Here is a 16,187-nt window from a genome sequence, read left to right on the forward strand (position 1 = left end):
ACACTGCCATCTACCAGACACAGTGTGCCCTATACACTGCCGTGTACCAGACACAGTGTGCCCTATACACTGCCATGTACCAGACACAGTGTGCACTGTACACTGCCATGTACCAGACACAGTGTGCACTATACACTGCCATGTACCAGACACAGTGTGCACTATACACTGCCAAGTACAATACACAGTATGCACTATACACTGCCATGTACCAGACACAGTGTGCACTATACACTGCCATGTACCAGACACAGTGTGCACTATACACTGCCAAGTACAATACACAGTATGCACTATACACTGCCATGTACCAGACACAGTGTGCCCTATACACTGCCGTGTACCAGACACAGTGTGCCCTATACACTGCCATGTACCAGACATAGTGTGCCCTATACACTGCCATGTACCAGACACAGTGTGCCCTATACACTGCCATGTACCAGGCACAGTGTGCCCTATACACTGCCATGTACCAGACACAGTGTGCCCTATACACTGCCATGTACCAGACACAGTGTGCCCTATACACTGCCGTGTACCAGACACAGTGTGCACTATATACTGCCATGTACCAGACACAGTGTGCACTATACACTGCCATGTACCAGACACAGTGTGCCCTATACACTGCCATGTACCAGACACAGTGTGCCCTATACACTGCCATGTACCAGACACAGTGTGCCCTATACACTGCCATGTACCAGACAGTGTGCACTATACATATATCAGTCATAGTGTGCCCTATATCATGCGTTTCGAACCAGCATGGTTCTTACTCATATCCATATGAGAAAAAAAACATGCTGGTTTGAAACTCGTCATCCTTTCTCTAATTTTTTATGTCCCCTTTTCTAATCCCCCCTTTAATATGTTTTTAATTGATTTTCATGAAATGTGAAGTTTTAATATTTAATATTTTTTCTTTTGGGATTGCTGGATTTTTTTCTATTGCTCTTGTACCATATGGCAATGTTATTGATTAGGAAATGAATTGCTGTTTTACTTGTGCGTCATGTGGCAGTATTACTAAGGAAATAATTGCAGGATTACGTGTGCACCATATGGTTATATTATCATTTAGGAAATGAATTGCATTATTACCTATTCACCAAATGACTGTATTATTTATGCTGTTTATGGTAATATCAATCCTGGTAGTTGTGTTACCTTTCTTGCAGCCAGTAAATCGGGGCTATCGTCCATTCCAATGGCAAATGTCTGCAGGGGGTAAGGTAAGTTCCTTTCTCTCATCAGTTTGAGCAGAGTGGCAGCAACCAAACTGGAGTCCAGGCCACCTGGGAACACAATAAATGATCAGCACGATGCCGATCTGTGGTGCCAAATTTGTCCTAACAGCAGCAAAATGGTCCCAATTTCAAACTACAGGACCCTGTCACTTACATTGGTCAACCACCTTCCGAAAATTGCGCCACTCATGTTTACTGATTGACATATCGGTCCAGTCACTGTTGTACAGTGATAAAGTTTATGAAACGTTTATTTTAGTTTCAGAGAAATTTATGATCTTTTTTCAATTGCTCAGTGCATCTGTGTGGTTGGTGACGATGGCGTTCTACTCCTTTAAGATTCCTGTGGTTTAAATGTACTTATACATGTATTTTAAAGTAATGTAATGTATTCAAAAGTTATCCCTCTGTGGCTGCAGTCCCTGTTAGTTGGGAAGACAGGGTTAACTGTAGGGCTGGCCCATATGTAAGTGTGGAGATGACAGCAGGGACAGCAGTGAAAGCAGGAAAGGGAACAACTAAGAAGAACTCCATTTGTGGCAGTGGAATACTCTTAGCAGGCGAGTTGGGAAAGAGAATGGTCAGCAACTTTGTTGGAGTCCCTAAGGGCCTCCGGAAATGGGAAAGTGTCGGCCAAGTCTTGAGAGCTGCGGGTCAGAGAAGAAATGAGTCAGCGAGACTGGGGGCACAGACAGTAAAAGAGGTAGTCACGAGCACTTCATTCACTTGGTTTCTGAAAAGTTGGCTGAAGAGAGTGATCACAGACAGGCTCAGCTAAAGCGTCATTTTAGCTAGGAAAATTGGAATTTTCTAACTCTGTTTTGTAAAATTTCACCAACTGTGTTGCTGAAGATGAGGGCTGGAGACATGTCACTGTTATGTCATCTAAGGAACGATGTCAACAATTCCTGCTATTTACTGTGTGTTTTTACAACTGCTAATAAAGATAAATTCGTTTTTATGGACTGTTATGGTTTCCCGTTCATGGGGAGGCGGGGAATCATGGCCACTCCAAGCGTGGCGGACCAGAGGAGCGTCCACAGTAACAACAGCATCACACATACACACTGGAAACGAACCGAGTCCTACCGCCCTGGGCACCATTACATTTGGTGTAGTTGGCGGGATGAGAGTTTCTCGCATGAAAAAAAGCGGGGTTAAGAAAACCTATGACACGGATGGGAGAGCACAAGAATACATGTGGCCCAAGATGGTGGTGAGAAGCATGGACTCTAAGATGGCAGCGGTGAAGAGAAGAAGAACAGCCTATCTTGGGAGAGGAAAATGTGTCCAGCCCAAAGGGCCCAAAGAAAGATGTGCCCTGTAGTTTGGATCCAGCCAGGAGTGGGAGGTGCATACCTGAGGAGGGCGCGGCGCAGTTTGAGGCACGACCCATCGGGTGGAAGACGTGGAGGAGGAAGGAGTCGTGACGGAAGGTAGAGTGGCCACAAGTAAAGTGTGATGCAGCGGTCGCATCAGAAGTCCGGCCAAGGAAGAGGCGGAACAAAGGCTACAGTGTTTCGTAAGGGAGCGACTGGTGCCATTCTGCTGGAAGAACTCAAGGAGCTGAGGAAGAGAGCTCCGGAGAAAATGTCAGAGACTGACAAAGAGGTGGCTGAAGGACAGGATGACCGCATGGAGAATGAGGCAGAGACCATGCCGGAAACATGCCTGAGGACCGCCGCCCCGGGCCCAGATGCTCGTGTCGTGAACCACCACACCACAACCCAAGGTGGGTGTCTTTATACACGAGTTCCAAGTGCTCTGTTGGAGTTGGATGCCGGAAGGGGGAACGCCTGCCAGCGATACGGAAGCACCGGGAACGACTTCATCGGAGTCCGCTGATGAAAGAGTGCTTCCTATGGCCGCTGGCTCAGAGGTGTCACACCTTGAAGATCTCGCAGGGGCCTGTGCTGCGGTAGAGGAGGTGAGGATGAAATTTTACATGTTCAACTCTTCACCGCTAGAGGGTCCTCCTAGTGCTCCCCCGAAAAGTTACTGGTGGAAATGTCCAATCTCGTGCATGGATGTGGTGAAGGAGGGAAAGTGGACAGACATCTACCTATGGGGCTGGCTAGAAGGGTCCAACTAAGCCTGGAGGATGGCAGCAGAAAACGTGGAATCAAGCGTGGATTCGAGTTCCTAGAGGGATTGGGTATATGTGAATCAGAGTGCGGTCAAGTGAAATTATCTGCCCCCATGACTCCATAGTTTGTACCCGGGTGAAATTGTGGAATTTATAAAATGTTGGTGCCACAAGGGTTGGTATGCGGTAATGTTGGTCCTGCCCTTCAAGGGCACTGATTTAGAGCAGTGGGAGGAGGAAATGGCCGAGAAGCAGGCCAGAACACAAGCCTGGAAGAGGTGGGCCGAAGAAGCCCTAAAGGGTTTATCCGGGCACCCAGGGCCAGTGATTTCCAACGTGGAGAAGAAAGAGTGATTCAGGAGAAGCCTCCACCAAAGAAGGCTGAAGTGGCTCCTCAGGAGTCTCAGGGAGCAGCAGAACTCCCGAAAGGGCCATCGAGGCAGTACAGCATACATCGTTAAGTCCAGAGGAGGAAGGTCTGAGACATCTGGAGCGGGTGGCAGAGCAGGAGCCAGCTGAGGCGACTGGACCGGTTACAAGGCAGGTAGTCCAGCACTTCCAAGTGACCAGCTATGGGCCGACCCAAGTGAGCTATGGCAGTTCTGTATCCAGGGGGGGATCCAGGGTTGGTCAGGTACCCAGACCAACCCTGGAAATGGAAGAGACCACCTTCCCCCACTGCCTGGGCCACTTTCATGAAAGAGAAGGAAATCTCTGGGGAAACCGTGAGAAAAGATTTGCCTTGAGCAGAAGTACATCCTCAGCTTTGGTCCACAAGTTGGCTGAAAAGAGGAAAACAGCAATGAAAATTTGGTCCAACTGAAGAGACCAGTTGGGTCTCAGGACTCCAGTTTCAGGTGTCCCGCCTCTGTTTTGGTTGGTTTAAAGAAAAGGGACTGTTGAGACCTTTTTGGCCAAAAAGGCCTGTGTTTTTCTCCTGAAAATGGAAAGTATAACTGTTTGAGACACCATCGAGGCCGGATGGGCCTGGTATAGCCAAGTGGGCTACTTTTTGGTTTTAGTTTTTGTTTTGCTGCACCTTTTTCTGCTGGACTACAGGTGCTGGTGCAACCGTGGGGGTCAGATACCCTCAATAACAGAGACTGCTATTTTCATGGACTTTACCCCCCATTGACTTTGCCCCTGAAGGACTGTGCCTAAGTCTTAAGGACTGTTGTTGGGGGAAGGGGGAACAGAAGACCCGATGATCCGGCCGAGTCAGGAACCTTGAGGACTGTACTCTTGGACAGGAAGAGCTGTTGCTGTAGTGGCCTGCAGGCCTCTGTTATATATGGACATGAAAACTCTGATGTTTCCAGGGTACTTACCAAGAAGGACCAGTTCTAGTGAGTCTGGAAGACTGTGGACTGTGTTATCTATCTTTCTGGGGCGCTTAACCGAGAGGTGCCAGGCGTCCAGTGAGGAGAAGACGTCGAGGTCAAGACTTTAGTCCTGAATGTTCTAGAATGTTTTAGTATGTAATAACCCTTCTTTTAGGTCCTGAATGGTTGAGGACGACCATAATTAAAGTGTGGGGAATGTGACAGTGGTGAGGACGGCGTTCAACTCCTCTTACATCCCTGTGGTTTTAATGTATTTATACATGTATTTTACTGTAAGGTATGCAAAAGTTATCCTTCTATGGCTGCAGTTCCTGTTAGTTGGGAAGACATGGTTAACTGTAGGGCTGGCCCATACTGGGGAGGAGGATTGGAAATCTCTGGTTAGTGACAGGAATAGGAAGTTCAGCTGAGAATCTAGTTTTGGCAAGGAAGGAAGTAAGGACACCCTCTGGTCCAGTCGAACTTTACTGAAGCGTTTGTGTGAGTGTGTGTGGAGAAAACAGCAGGGACAGCAGTGAAATCAGGAAAGTGAACAACTCAGAAGAACTCCATTTGTGGCAGCGGAATACACTTAGCAGGTGAGTTGGGAAAGCGAACTAATGTTCAACAATTTTGTTGGAGTCCCTAAGGGCCTCCAGGAACGGAAAAGTGTCGGCCAAGTCTTGAGAGCTGCGCATCCGAGAAGAGACGAGTGAGCGAGGCTGGAGGCACAGACAGTAAAAGAGGTAGTCATGGGCACTTCATTTACGAGTTTTTAACCTACAACAACATGGAAGCACAAGGCATTGCAATATAAATACATCAATCTTTATTTAATTAAATTAAACATATAAATTCACATTTAAAAGGGGACAGCATAGCAGAATAAACTCCATCAACCGGCAATACCAATTTATTCCACAAGAAGGAGCTCAAAACTCCATGTACAGACTTTAAGATCTATCCCCACAGGAAGAAGCATACCGCGAAACGCGCGTCGTGGCCAGGAACGCTTCAAACAGGTAGTACCTTTAATTTCCAGCACTTTACTTCTTATAACCTCCCATATAGTGTATTCACTTTATAGGCTTTTCTATATGTCTTTACACTATGTCAAGCACCTTATACTGTGGGACTAAATGATGCATTATTGGATATATTTCTATACTATGGATGGCAGGATTAATTCTCCGCATAAGCATCTTGTATTTTGTTCCTTTAATTTAATTAAATAAACATTGGTGTATTTATATGGCAATGGCTTGTGCTTTTATGTTGTAGTAGATTAAATATTTGATTGAAGTGCCGTGAATATAAAGGATTTATGCTAGGTTTAACTTCATTTACGAGGTTCTTGAAAAGTTGGCTGAAGAGAATGATCACAGAAAGACTCAGCTAAAGAGTAATTTTAGCTAGGAAAATTGGAATTTCCTAACTCTGTTTTGCAAAATTTCACCAACTGTGTTGCTAAAGACGAGGGCTGGAAACACGTCACTGTTATGTCATCCTAGACCTCCATACCTGACAGCAGGCAGCCGATCCTCCTGTGCGCCATTAACCGCTTCCTGACCGCGTTCTCAAACAGGAGGCAGATGTTTCTTTTAACAGTTTCACGATCCAGGCCTGAGAGAAAAAGGAAAAAAAAAATCAGATTCGCTTTGTTTTTCAGGGATCTTTATGCAAAATTATGCTTAAAGGTGTCTGAATTTAGAAAAATACAGCTACTTTCTTCCAAAAACAGTGTCGCACTTGGCCACAGGTGCATGTCAGCCCCATTCACTTCTTTAAAACAGAGCTGCAATACCAGATATAACCTGTCGTCAGGAGTGGCACTGTTTCTGGAGGAAAGCAGCCATGTTTTTCCTACATAAGAGTATGTAAAGTATTGTAAACACTTTTGCATCTCAAATTAAGCAACTTTACAAATTGTTTTGATCGGAAAAACTCCCACTGTTATGTATACAGCTCCTGTGCACAACTCTGTGTCTCCATGGTAACAGACTACAAACTTTGCGTAGTCTGACCCTGCAGTCACATTACCTGCTTGCAGTTTTCCTAGAGAGTCGTACTCCGCGTGCTGAGGTTCATCCTTGAAATTACGGAACTTTATCAATTCCACCGACGCCACTTTTCCGCTGAGCTTGAGATCGAAAACTTCGCAGTGACCGGGCGGGAACGGATCAATCTTAGGACTTGAGGTCATTGAATGTTTTAGGTCAATAAGGCCTGTACAGAATGACATGATAATTATACGTAATTATTGGTACATCAAAAAAGCACTCCGGGCAAAACCGATACATTGTATCATGCCTTGTACTCAAAGACTTCCGAAAGAACTGTGTAATGCATAATTTCTCCTGCGGGGGTGCTGCAGGGAAATTGAACACGTTCAAATTTAAACAGAAAAAGTGGACAATCCCTTTAAGCTTCATGGGTCACTCATACAATACCTTTAGCTTCTGAGCAAACTGCTAAAAAGCCATCGTCAGTGAGCAGCTTAAACAGCGGCCGGACTCCATAAGAGTCTCTTCCGAGAAAGACTTTCTTATTGGCTGTGTCCAAAAGGATGAAAGCGAAAACGCCGTCCAGTAACGCCGCCGTCTGCTCAATGCCATATTTACTGTAGAGATGGAGAATCACCTCGCCGTCCACCATCGTCTGGTACTCGAAGCCCAGATGCTTCTCTAACTGGGGAAACCAAGCGATAGATTAGACAGACAGATTCATGGCCGAAAGTATTGGCACCCTTGAAATTGTTCCAGAAAATGAAAGATTTCTCCCAGAAAATTATTACAACTACACAAATTTTGTTAGACACGTTTATTTCCTTTGTGTGTATTGGAACAATACAAAAAGAGTGTGAAAAAAAGTCAAATTGAACATATTTTCACACAAAACCCCAAAAATGGGCTGGACAAAATTGCTGCCACCTTTCCAAAATTGAGGGTAAACAACTTTGTTTCAAGCATGTGATGCTCGTTCACACTCACCTGTGGCAAGTAACAGGTGTGGGCAATATGAAAATCACACCTGAAACCAGATAAAAAGGGGAGAAGTTGACTCAATCTTTGCATTGTGTGTCTGTGTGTACCACACTAAGCATGGAGAACAGAAAGAGGAGAGAACTGTCTGAGGACTTGAGAACCAAAATTGCTGAAAAATATTAACAATATCAAGCTTACAAGTCCATCTCCAGAGATCTTGATGTTTCTTTGTCCATGGTGCACAACATAATCAAGAAGTTTACAACCCGTGGCACTGTAGCTAATCTCTTGGATGTAGACATCAGAAAAAAAAAATGATAAAAGGTTGCAAAGAAGGATAGTCCGGATGGTGGATAAGCAGCCCCAATCAGGCTCCAAAGAAATTCAAGCTGTTCTGTAGGCTCAAGGAGCATTAGTGTCAGCACGAACTTTCGGTCGATATTTCATGAAATGAAATACTATGGCAGGAGACCCAGGAGGACCCCACTGCTGACACAGAGACATAAAAAAGCTAGACTGCAGTTTGCCAAAATTTACATGAGTAAGCCAAAATCCTTCTGAGAAAGCAGGAAAGTGTCTTGTGGACAGATGAGACCAAGATGGAGCTTTTTGGTAAAGCACATCATTCTAATGTTTACCAAAAACGGAATGAGGCCTATAAAAAAAAGAACACAATACCTACAGTCAAATATGGTAGAGGTTCACAGATGTTTTGGGGCTGTTTTGCTGCCTCTGGCAGTGGGTGTTTTGACTGTGTGCAAGGCATCATGAAATCTGAAGATTATCAAAGGATTTTGGGTCGCAATGTAGTGCCCAGTGTCAGAAAGCTGGGTTTACGTCTTAGGTCATGGGTCCAGCAGGACAATGACCCCAAACATAATTCAAGAAGCCCCCGAAATGGATGGAAACAAAGCATTGGAAAGTTCTGAAGTGGCAGCAATGAGTCTGGATCTAAATCCCATTGATCACCTGTGGAGAGATCTTATAATTACTGTTGGGAGAAGGTGCCTTCAAATTTGAGAGACCTGGAGCAGTTTGTAAAAGAAGAGCGGCCCAAAATTCCAGTTGAGAGGTGTAAGAAGCTTGTTGATGGTTATAGGAAGCGATGGATTGCAGCTATTTATTCCAAAGGGTGCAACCAAATATTAAGTTGAGGGTGCCAATAATTTTGTCCGTCCAATTTTGCGTATTTTGTTTGAAATTATGTCCAATTCGATTTTTTTGTGCTGTTCCAACACACAAAGGAAATAATCATGTGTAATTGCAATAATTTTGTGGAAGAAGTACTTCATTCTCTGGAACAATTTCAAGGGTGCCAACACTTTCGGCCATGACCATGATAGACAGATTTTGCACCACCATTTCTCCTCTATGCTTTACACTGCATCTGTTTGCTAACTATGCAAGCTATGTATATGCAGGCAGTCAGAGTAATGATGATAACCAGAATGCCACCATTATGTGTCTCCGCTGCCTTAGACTTCTTCTGAGTGGCAGTCGGCCCAGTTCGGCAGCATCGGGGATGTTTGTCTCTTTAGCTTTGCTCTCACCTGCTTGTAATTGTAAATCTCCCCGTTGTAACACAGCCATAGGTACGGGAACTTCTTCACCCGCAGAGGCTGCATGCCATATAGCTGGTCCACAATCGCCAGGCGGTGGAAACCAAAGCAGCAGTTGGTGAATCCGTTCACATTCTCGAACCGAAATGCGTCAGGACCTCGATGTGCGATTTTCATGGCACTGAGACACTGCACCGAAAGGCATTCATCACTGCCAAACAGTGCCCATATACCACACATCCTGGAGGCTCGGGATTCTGCAGATCAAAGGGAAACGCGCAGGTCATTAATTTATAGATAGGGGGCTTCCAGTCCTTTGTAAGTGCATTAAGCTCTAGGTTGGATTGCTGCTATAGGGAAGAAAAAAAAACTCTTTAAATCTTCTTCCTTAGCGAGTGTGAAGGAGCTGAGTGTGACCGGAGCGTAAGTGCAAACGGAAGTAAGTGTGTGACTTGTGATTCAGTGAAGAGGTTTTTGGGAATCCTGCAGCATATACCTGTGTGAATTGCGGTGAGCTGCTGAATTGTGAACTGCTGAGTGCTTTTCTACCTGTTTAATTTTATTGGGCTTTTTAAAACCTAAATTCTCTCTACAGTTTTACAGTCTCTTATTTTATTATCTGTGTGTTTAAGGGTTAACTATATTGCACTTAAATCCTGAGGTGTAGCTATACTCACAAGGGGTTAATTAAGGGTGAGAGGTTATAATTAAGGGTTTATAAGGGGCAGCTGGTTGGGGCTTCCATTCCTTTGGAAGTGCATTGAGCTGTAGGTTGGATTGCTGCCTAGGGAAGAAAAAAAAACCTCTTTAAATCTTCTTCCTTAGTGAGTGTGAACAAGCTGAGTGTGACCGGAGCGTAAGTGCGAACAGAAGTAAGTGTGTGACTTGTGATTCAGTGACTTTGGATTCAGGGAGTTTGGAAGGGAAGAATTTAGACTGATTTGCTGTCTGTATTTTATTAATTCTTTACATTTCTTTTTACTTACCATTTCTGTCTAGTGCAATCCCCATTAGAAAATGAGCTCAATTATTGACAATGCTATCCAGTGTACATCTTGCCACATATATGCAATCCTTGAACAGCCAGTCGTGGGTGCATACTGCTGCACGAGATGTGTGCACATTGTGCATTTGGAAGCCCAGGTACTGGTTCTAAATGTGCAGCTGGCAACACTGAGATCCATTGACAATATGGAAAGGAGTCTGCTGCTCACTGAGCAGCTGCTCACTGGGGTAGATGTGGGGGAGGGTGGTAGTAGGGAGCGGCAGGACAGTGAGGCAGCTAGCTGGGTGACAGAAGGGGGGTAGAGGGAAGAGTGCCAGGGAGGCTAATCCTGATTGATACACCCCAATAAGTTTGCAAAGTTGGCAGATGAGGGCGATGTCAGTACAGGGGTAGCACTGCTGCAGCAAGGCATGTCCTCTGAAAGCCGGAGGAGTGTCAGCTCCAGTAAGGGGGGAAATAGGAGAGCAGGGCAGGCCAGGCAGGTGCTGGTAGTGGGGGACTCAATTATTAGGGGAACAGATAGGGCAATCTGTCACAAAGACAGGGATCGTCAAATAGTGTGCTGCTTACCTGGCGCTCGAGTCCGGCACATCGCTGATCGGGTTGACAGATTACTGGGAGGGGCTGGTGAGGACCCAGCGGTCATGGTGCACATTGGCACAAATGACAAAGTTAGAGGTAGGTGGAAGGTCCTTAAAGATGATTTCAGGGAATTAGGCTGCAAGCTTAAAGCAAGGACCTCTAAGGTGGTATTCTCTGAAATACTACCGGTACCACGTGCCACGCCAGAGAGGCAACGGGAGATTAGGGAGATAAATAAGTGGCTCAAGAACTGGTGTAGGAAGGAGGGATTTGGGTTCCTGGAGAACTGGGCCGACTTCTCAGTTGGCTACAGACTCTACGCTAGGGATCGGCTGCACCTTAATGGGGAGGGTGCAGCTGTGCTGGGGGAGAAAATGGCTAGAAGGTTGGAGGAGTGTTTAAACTAGTGATTGGGGGGAGGGTATTCATGTTATAGGTGGGGAAGATAGTGCAGATAGTGACCTGGGCACAATTAAAGAAATTTGTGGTGGGGTTAGAACAGTCAATATAGTAAGAAGGAATAGAGGTACAGGGAGACACATAAAATGCATGTACACTAATGCCAGAAGCCTCACCAACAAAATGGAGGAATTAGAATTAATTTTGTTGGAAAATAATTATGACATGGTAGGGATATCTGAGACGTGGCTGGGCGAGAGCCGTGACTGGGCAGTTAATTTACAGGGCTATAGTCTGTTCAGAAATGACCGTGCAAACAAGCGGGGGGGAGGGGGGAGTGTTCATATGTAAAATCATCCTTAAAACCCATCTTGTGGGAGAATATATGTGAATCTAATGAAAATGTAGAGTCCCTGTGGGTGGAGATAAGGGGAGGGGGAAAAAATAATAAATTACTGATAGGGGTTTGTTATAAGTCTCCAAAAATAATGGAAGCAGCGGAGAATATCCTCGTAAAGCAAATAGATGAAGCAGCGACTCAAGGAGAAGTCATTATTATGGGAGACTTCAACTACCCTGAAATACATTGGGGGACAGAAACCTGTAGTTCAAGCAAAGGTAATAGGTTTTTGACAACTATGAGAGACAATTACCTTTCACAACTGGTTCAGGACCCAACAAGAAGGGGGGCACTGCTAGACCTAATATTAACCAACAGGCCAGACCGCATATCAAATATACAAGTTGGGGGTCACTTGGGTAATAGTGATCACAAAATAATACGTTTTCATGTAACCTTTAATAAGATGTGTAGTAGAGGAGTTACAAGGACACTAATCTTCAGGAAGGCAAATTTCCAACGGTTGAGAGATGATCTTAGTGTAATAAACTGGGACGATATCCTGAGACATAAAGCTATACAAAGCAAATGGGAGACATTTATTAACATCCTGAATAGGACCTGTGCACAATATATGCCCTATGGGAATAAACATGCTAGAAATAGGAGGAAACCACTATGGCTAAATAGAGCTGTAAGGGGCGCAATAAGTGACAAAAAGAAAGCATTTAGAGAACTAAAGCAAGTAGGTAGTGATGAGGCATTAAATAAATATAGAAAATTAAATAAATTATGTAAAAACCAAATCAAGGCAGCAAAGATTGAGAAAGAGAGACTCATTGGCAGAGAAAGTAAAAATAATCCCAAAATATTCTTTAACTACATAAATAGTAAGAAACTAAAAAATGATAGCATTGGCCCTCTTAAAAACAGTCTGGGTGAAATGGTGGATGAGGATGAGGAAAAAGCCAATATGCTAAATGATTTTTTTCAACCGTATTTACACAAGAAAATCGCATGACAGAAAACATGATTAGTGATAACAAAAATTCTCCATTAAATGTCACTTGCTTAACCCAGCAGGAAGTACGGCGGCGTCTAAAAATCACGTAAGTTGACAAATCCCCGGGCCCGGATGGGATACACCCGCGAGTACTGCAGGAATTAAGTAACGTCATAGATAGACCATTATTTTTAATCTTTAAAGATTCCATAATAACAGGGTCTGTACCACAGGACTGGCGTATAGCAAATGTGGTGCCAATATTCAAAAAGGGGACAAAAACTGAACTTGGAAATTATAGGCCGGTAAGCTTAACCTCTACTGTGGGTAAAATCTTGGAGGGTTTCCTAAGAGATGCTATAATAGAGTATCTGAAGAAGAATAACCTCATGACCCAATATCAACATAGGTTTACGAGGGACCGTTCCTGTCAAACTAATCTGATCAGCTTCTATGAGGAGGCAAGTTCTGGACTGGACCAAGGAAATGCAGTGGATGTTGTGTATATGGACTTTTCAAAAGCTTCTGATACGGTTCCACACAAAAGGTTGATACATAAAATGAGAACACTGGGGATAGGGGAAAATATATGTATGTGGGTTAAGAACTGGCTCAGTGATAGGACACAAAGGGTGGTTATTAATGGAAAACACTCAGACTGGGTCTCGGTTAACAGTGTGGTACCACAGGGGTCAGTATTGGGCCCCCTTCTTTTTAACATATTTATTAATGACCTTGTAGGGGGCATACTGAGTAGTATTTCAATATTTGCAGATGACACTAAACTCTGCAGGGTAATCAATACAGAGGAGGACAATTTTATATTACAGGAGTATCTATGTAAACTAGAAGCTTGGGCTGATAAATGGCAAATGAGCTTTAATGGGGATAAATGTAAGGTAATGCACATGGGCAGAGGAAATAAAATGTATAATTATATGCTTAATTGTAAAACACTGGGCAAAACTGTCACTGAAAAAGACCTGGGTGTATTGGTGGACGACAAGCTCACGTTTGGTGGCCAGTGTCAGGCTGCTGCTGCAAAGGCAAATAAAATAATGGGATGTATTAAAAGAGACATAGATGCTCATGAGGAGAACATAATTTTACCTCTATACAAGTCATTAATGCGACCACACTTAGAATACTGTGTACAGTTCTGGTCTCCGGTGTATAAGAAAGACATAGCTGAACTAGAGCGGGTGCAGAGAAGAGCGACCAAGGTTATTAGAGGACTGGGGGGTCTGCAATACCAAGACAGGTTATTACACTTGGGGTTATTTACTGTGGAAAAAAGAAGGCTTAGGGGTGATCTTATTACTATGTACAAGTATATGAGGGGACAGTACAAAGACCTTTCTACTGATCTTTTTACTCTGAGGCCTGAGACGGGGACAAGGGGGCATCTTCTACGTCTGGAGGAAAGAAGGTTTAATCATAATCACAGACGGGGATTCTTTACTGTAAGAGCAGTGAGACTATGGAGCTCTCTGCCGCATGATGTTGTAATGAGTGATTCACTACTAACATTTAAGATGGGCCTGGATGCCTTTCTTGAAAAGTATAATATTACAGGTTATATATACTAGATTCCTTGATAGGGCGTTGATCCAGGGAACTAGTCTGATTGTCGTATGGAGTCGGGAAGGAATTTTTTTCCCCAATGTGGAGCTTAGTGTTTGCCACATGTTTTTTTTTTGCCTTCCTCTGGATCAACATGTTAGGCTATGGGTTGAACTAGATGGACTTAGTCTTCCTTCAACCTTAAAAACTATGTTACTATGTTATTGCCAAACAGTGCCCATATACCACACATCCTGGAGGCTCGGTATCTGCAGATCAAACGGAAACGCACAGGTCATTAATTTATAGATTATCATTTATTTCAAAGGGGGTGTCCTGGACTATAATATTGACAACCTGTCTTTAAAATGAATGGCCAAATTCTGCAAGTTATCGGCCCATTTGGGACATCTTTAAAGGGCCTTGGATGCAGAGTGCCTGTTTGGACACTATATGTTAATATATGTGCACTATGTGGCACTGTATGAATATTTGACACTTTGTAGGCTCAGGGTGACACTATATGGGGCACTCTGTGTATACTGACACTTAGTGGGTCATATATGAATTATGACAGCAGGCGGATAACATTTGGCTTTATGTGAGCACGATAGTAGTGTTCAAAATAATAGCAGTGTGTTCAAACACATGAGTTAAGCACAAAATCTTTAAATTAGTTTTTATTTCCAGCATTGGGAACATTGCACACTGTTTTCTAATTCAAAGCATGAAGAGAAATGTATATAATTTTTAATTACTTTACAGATCACAACAAAAAATGAACATTGGGCTGTTCTAAAAAATATCAGTGTCTGCATTTGTCTTTACAAACTCACAATATGTTTCTCTTTTTTGAGGATTTAGCATTCCTGTGAATCACGAACCTAATATTTAGTTGTATACCCACAGTTTTTTAGAACTGCTTCACATCTATGTTGCATAGAGTCAACCAACTCATGGCCCCTGTCACCTGTTATTCCAGCCCAGGATGCTTTGACTACATCCCACAGTTATTTGGCTTTGCCTCAGACTGCATTTTTGCTGTCACCCCATAAGTGTTCAATGGGATTAAGGTTCGGGGATTGGGCTGGCCTCTCCAGAACCTCAATGTTGATGGACTGGAACCAAGATTTTGCTCGTTTACTGATGTGTTTAGGGTCGTTGTCTTATTGAAACACCCATTTCAAGGGCATATCCTCTTCAGCGTACGGCAACATGACCTCTTCAAGTATTTTAATATATGCAAACTGGTCCATGATCCCTGGTATGTGGTAAATAGGTCCGGCACCATAGTAAGAGAAACATGCCCACATCATGATGCTTCCACCATGCTTCACTGTCTGCAGGGTGTACTATGGCTAAATGTAGCGTTTGGGGGTCGTCTGACGAACTGTCTGTGGCCCTTGGACCCAAAAAGAACAATTTACTTTGATAAGTACACAAAATGTTTCTCCATTTCTCTTTAGGCCAGTTGATGTGTTCTTTGGCAAATTGTATCCGCTTCAGTACATGTCTTTTTTTTTACAGTGGGACTTTGTGGGGACTTCTTGCTAAGAGATTAGCTTCATACAGGCGTCTTCTAACTGTCACAGGACTCACAGGTAACTGGAGACTGTCTTTGATCATCCTGGAGCTGATCACTGGCTGAGCCTTTGCCATTCTGGCTATTCTTCCATCCATTTGAATGGTAGTCTTCCATTTTCTTCCTCATCTCTCTGGATTTTCTTTCCATTTTAAAAAATTGGAGATCATTTTAGCTGAACAGCCAATCATCTGCACTTCTTTATAAGTTTTACCCTCTCCAATCAACTTTTTAATCAAAGTACGCTGTTCTTCTGAATAAGAACAACGACCCATATTTCTCAGGCTTTCAAGGAGAAATGCATGTACAACATGTGCTGGCTTCACCCTTAAATAAAGGCCACTTGATTCACAGCTGTTTCTTCACAGAATGATTGACCTCACTGACTGAACTCCACATTGCTATTATATTGAACACACTCCCGTACAATTAATTATTCAGATACACAGACTCAAAAACCTGCAGATCATGAATGCGGAGTCTGGGGGTTTTCTTAGAATCTACTGCT

General features: G+C 43.7%; 1 protein-coding gene across 1 annotated transcript in view; it reads right to left on the bottom strand.

The window, feature by feature from the left end:
- LOC141264912 (asparagine synthetase [glutamine-hydrolyzing]-like) overlaps positions 1 to 16,187 on the bottom strand; it is a 186,559-nt gene that overhangs the window by 132,943 nt on the left and 37,429 nt on the right. The window contains exons 2-6 of the mRNA XM_073677324.1: positions 9,196 to 9,461; positions 7,112 to 7,349; positions 6,702 to 6,887; positions 6,183 to 6,284; positions 1,174 to 1,301 (exon numbers count right to left, since the gene is read on the bottom strand). Coding sequence (XP_073533425.1) covers positions 1,174 to 1,301; positions 6,183 to 6,284; positions 6,702 to 6,887; positions 7,112 to 7,349; positions 9,196 to 9,444 — 903 coding nt within the window. The 5' untranslated portion in view covers positions 9,445 to 9,461. The remainder of the gene's footprint in view (positions 1 to 1,173; positions 1,302 to 6,182; positions 6,285 to 6,701; positions 6,888 to 7,111; positions 7,350 to 9,195; positions 9,462 to 16,187) is intronic.

The sequence above is a fragment of the Phyllobates terribilis genome, unplaced genomic scaffold (assembly GCF_046119375.1).
Source record: "Phyllobates terribilis strain yellow unplaced genomic scaffold, ASM4611937v1 Scaffold_4__5_contigs__length_816908805, whole genome shotgun sequence".
Taxonomy (NCBI): domain Eukaryota; kingdom Metazoa; phylum Chordata; class Amphibia; order Anura; family Dendrobatidae; genus Phyllobates; species Phyllobates terribilis.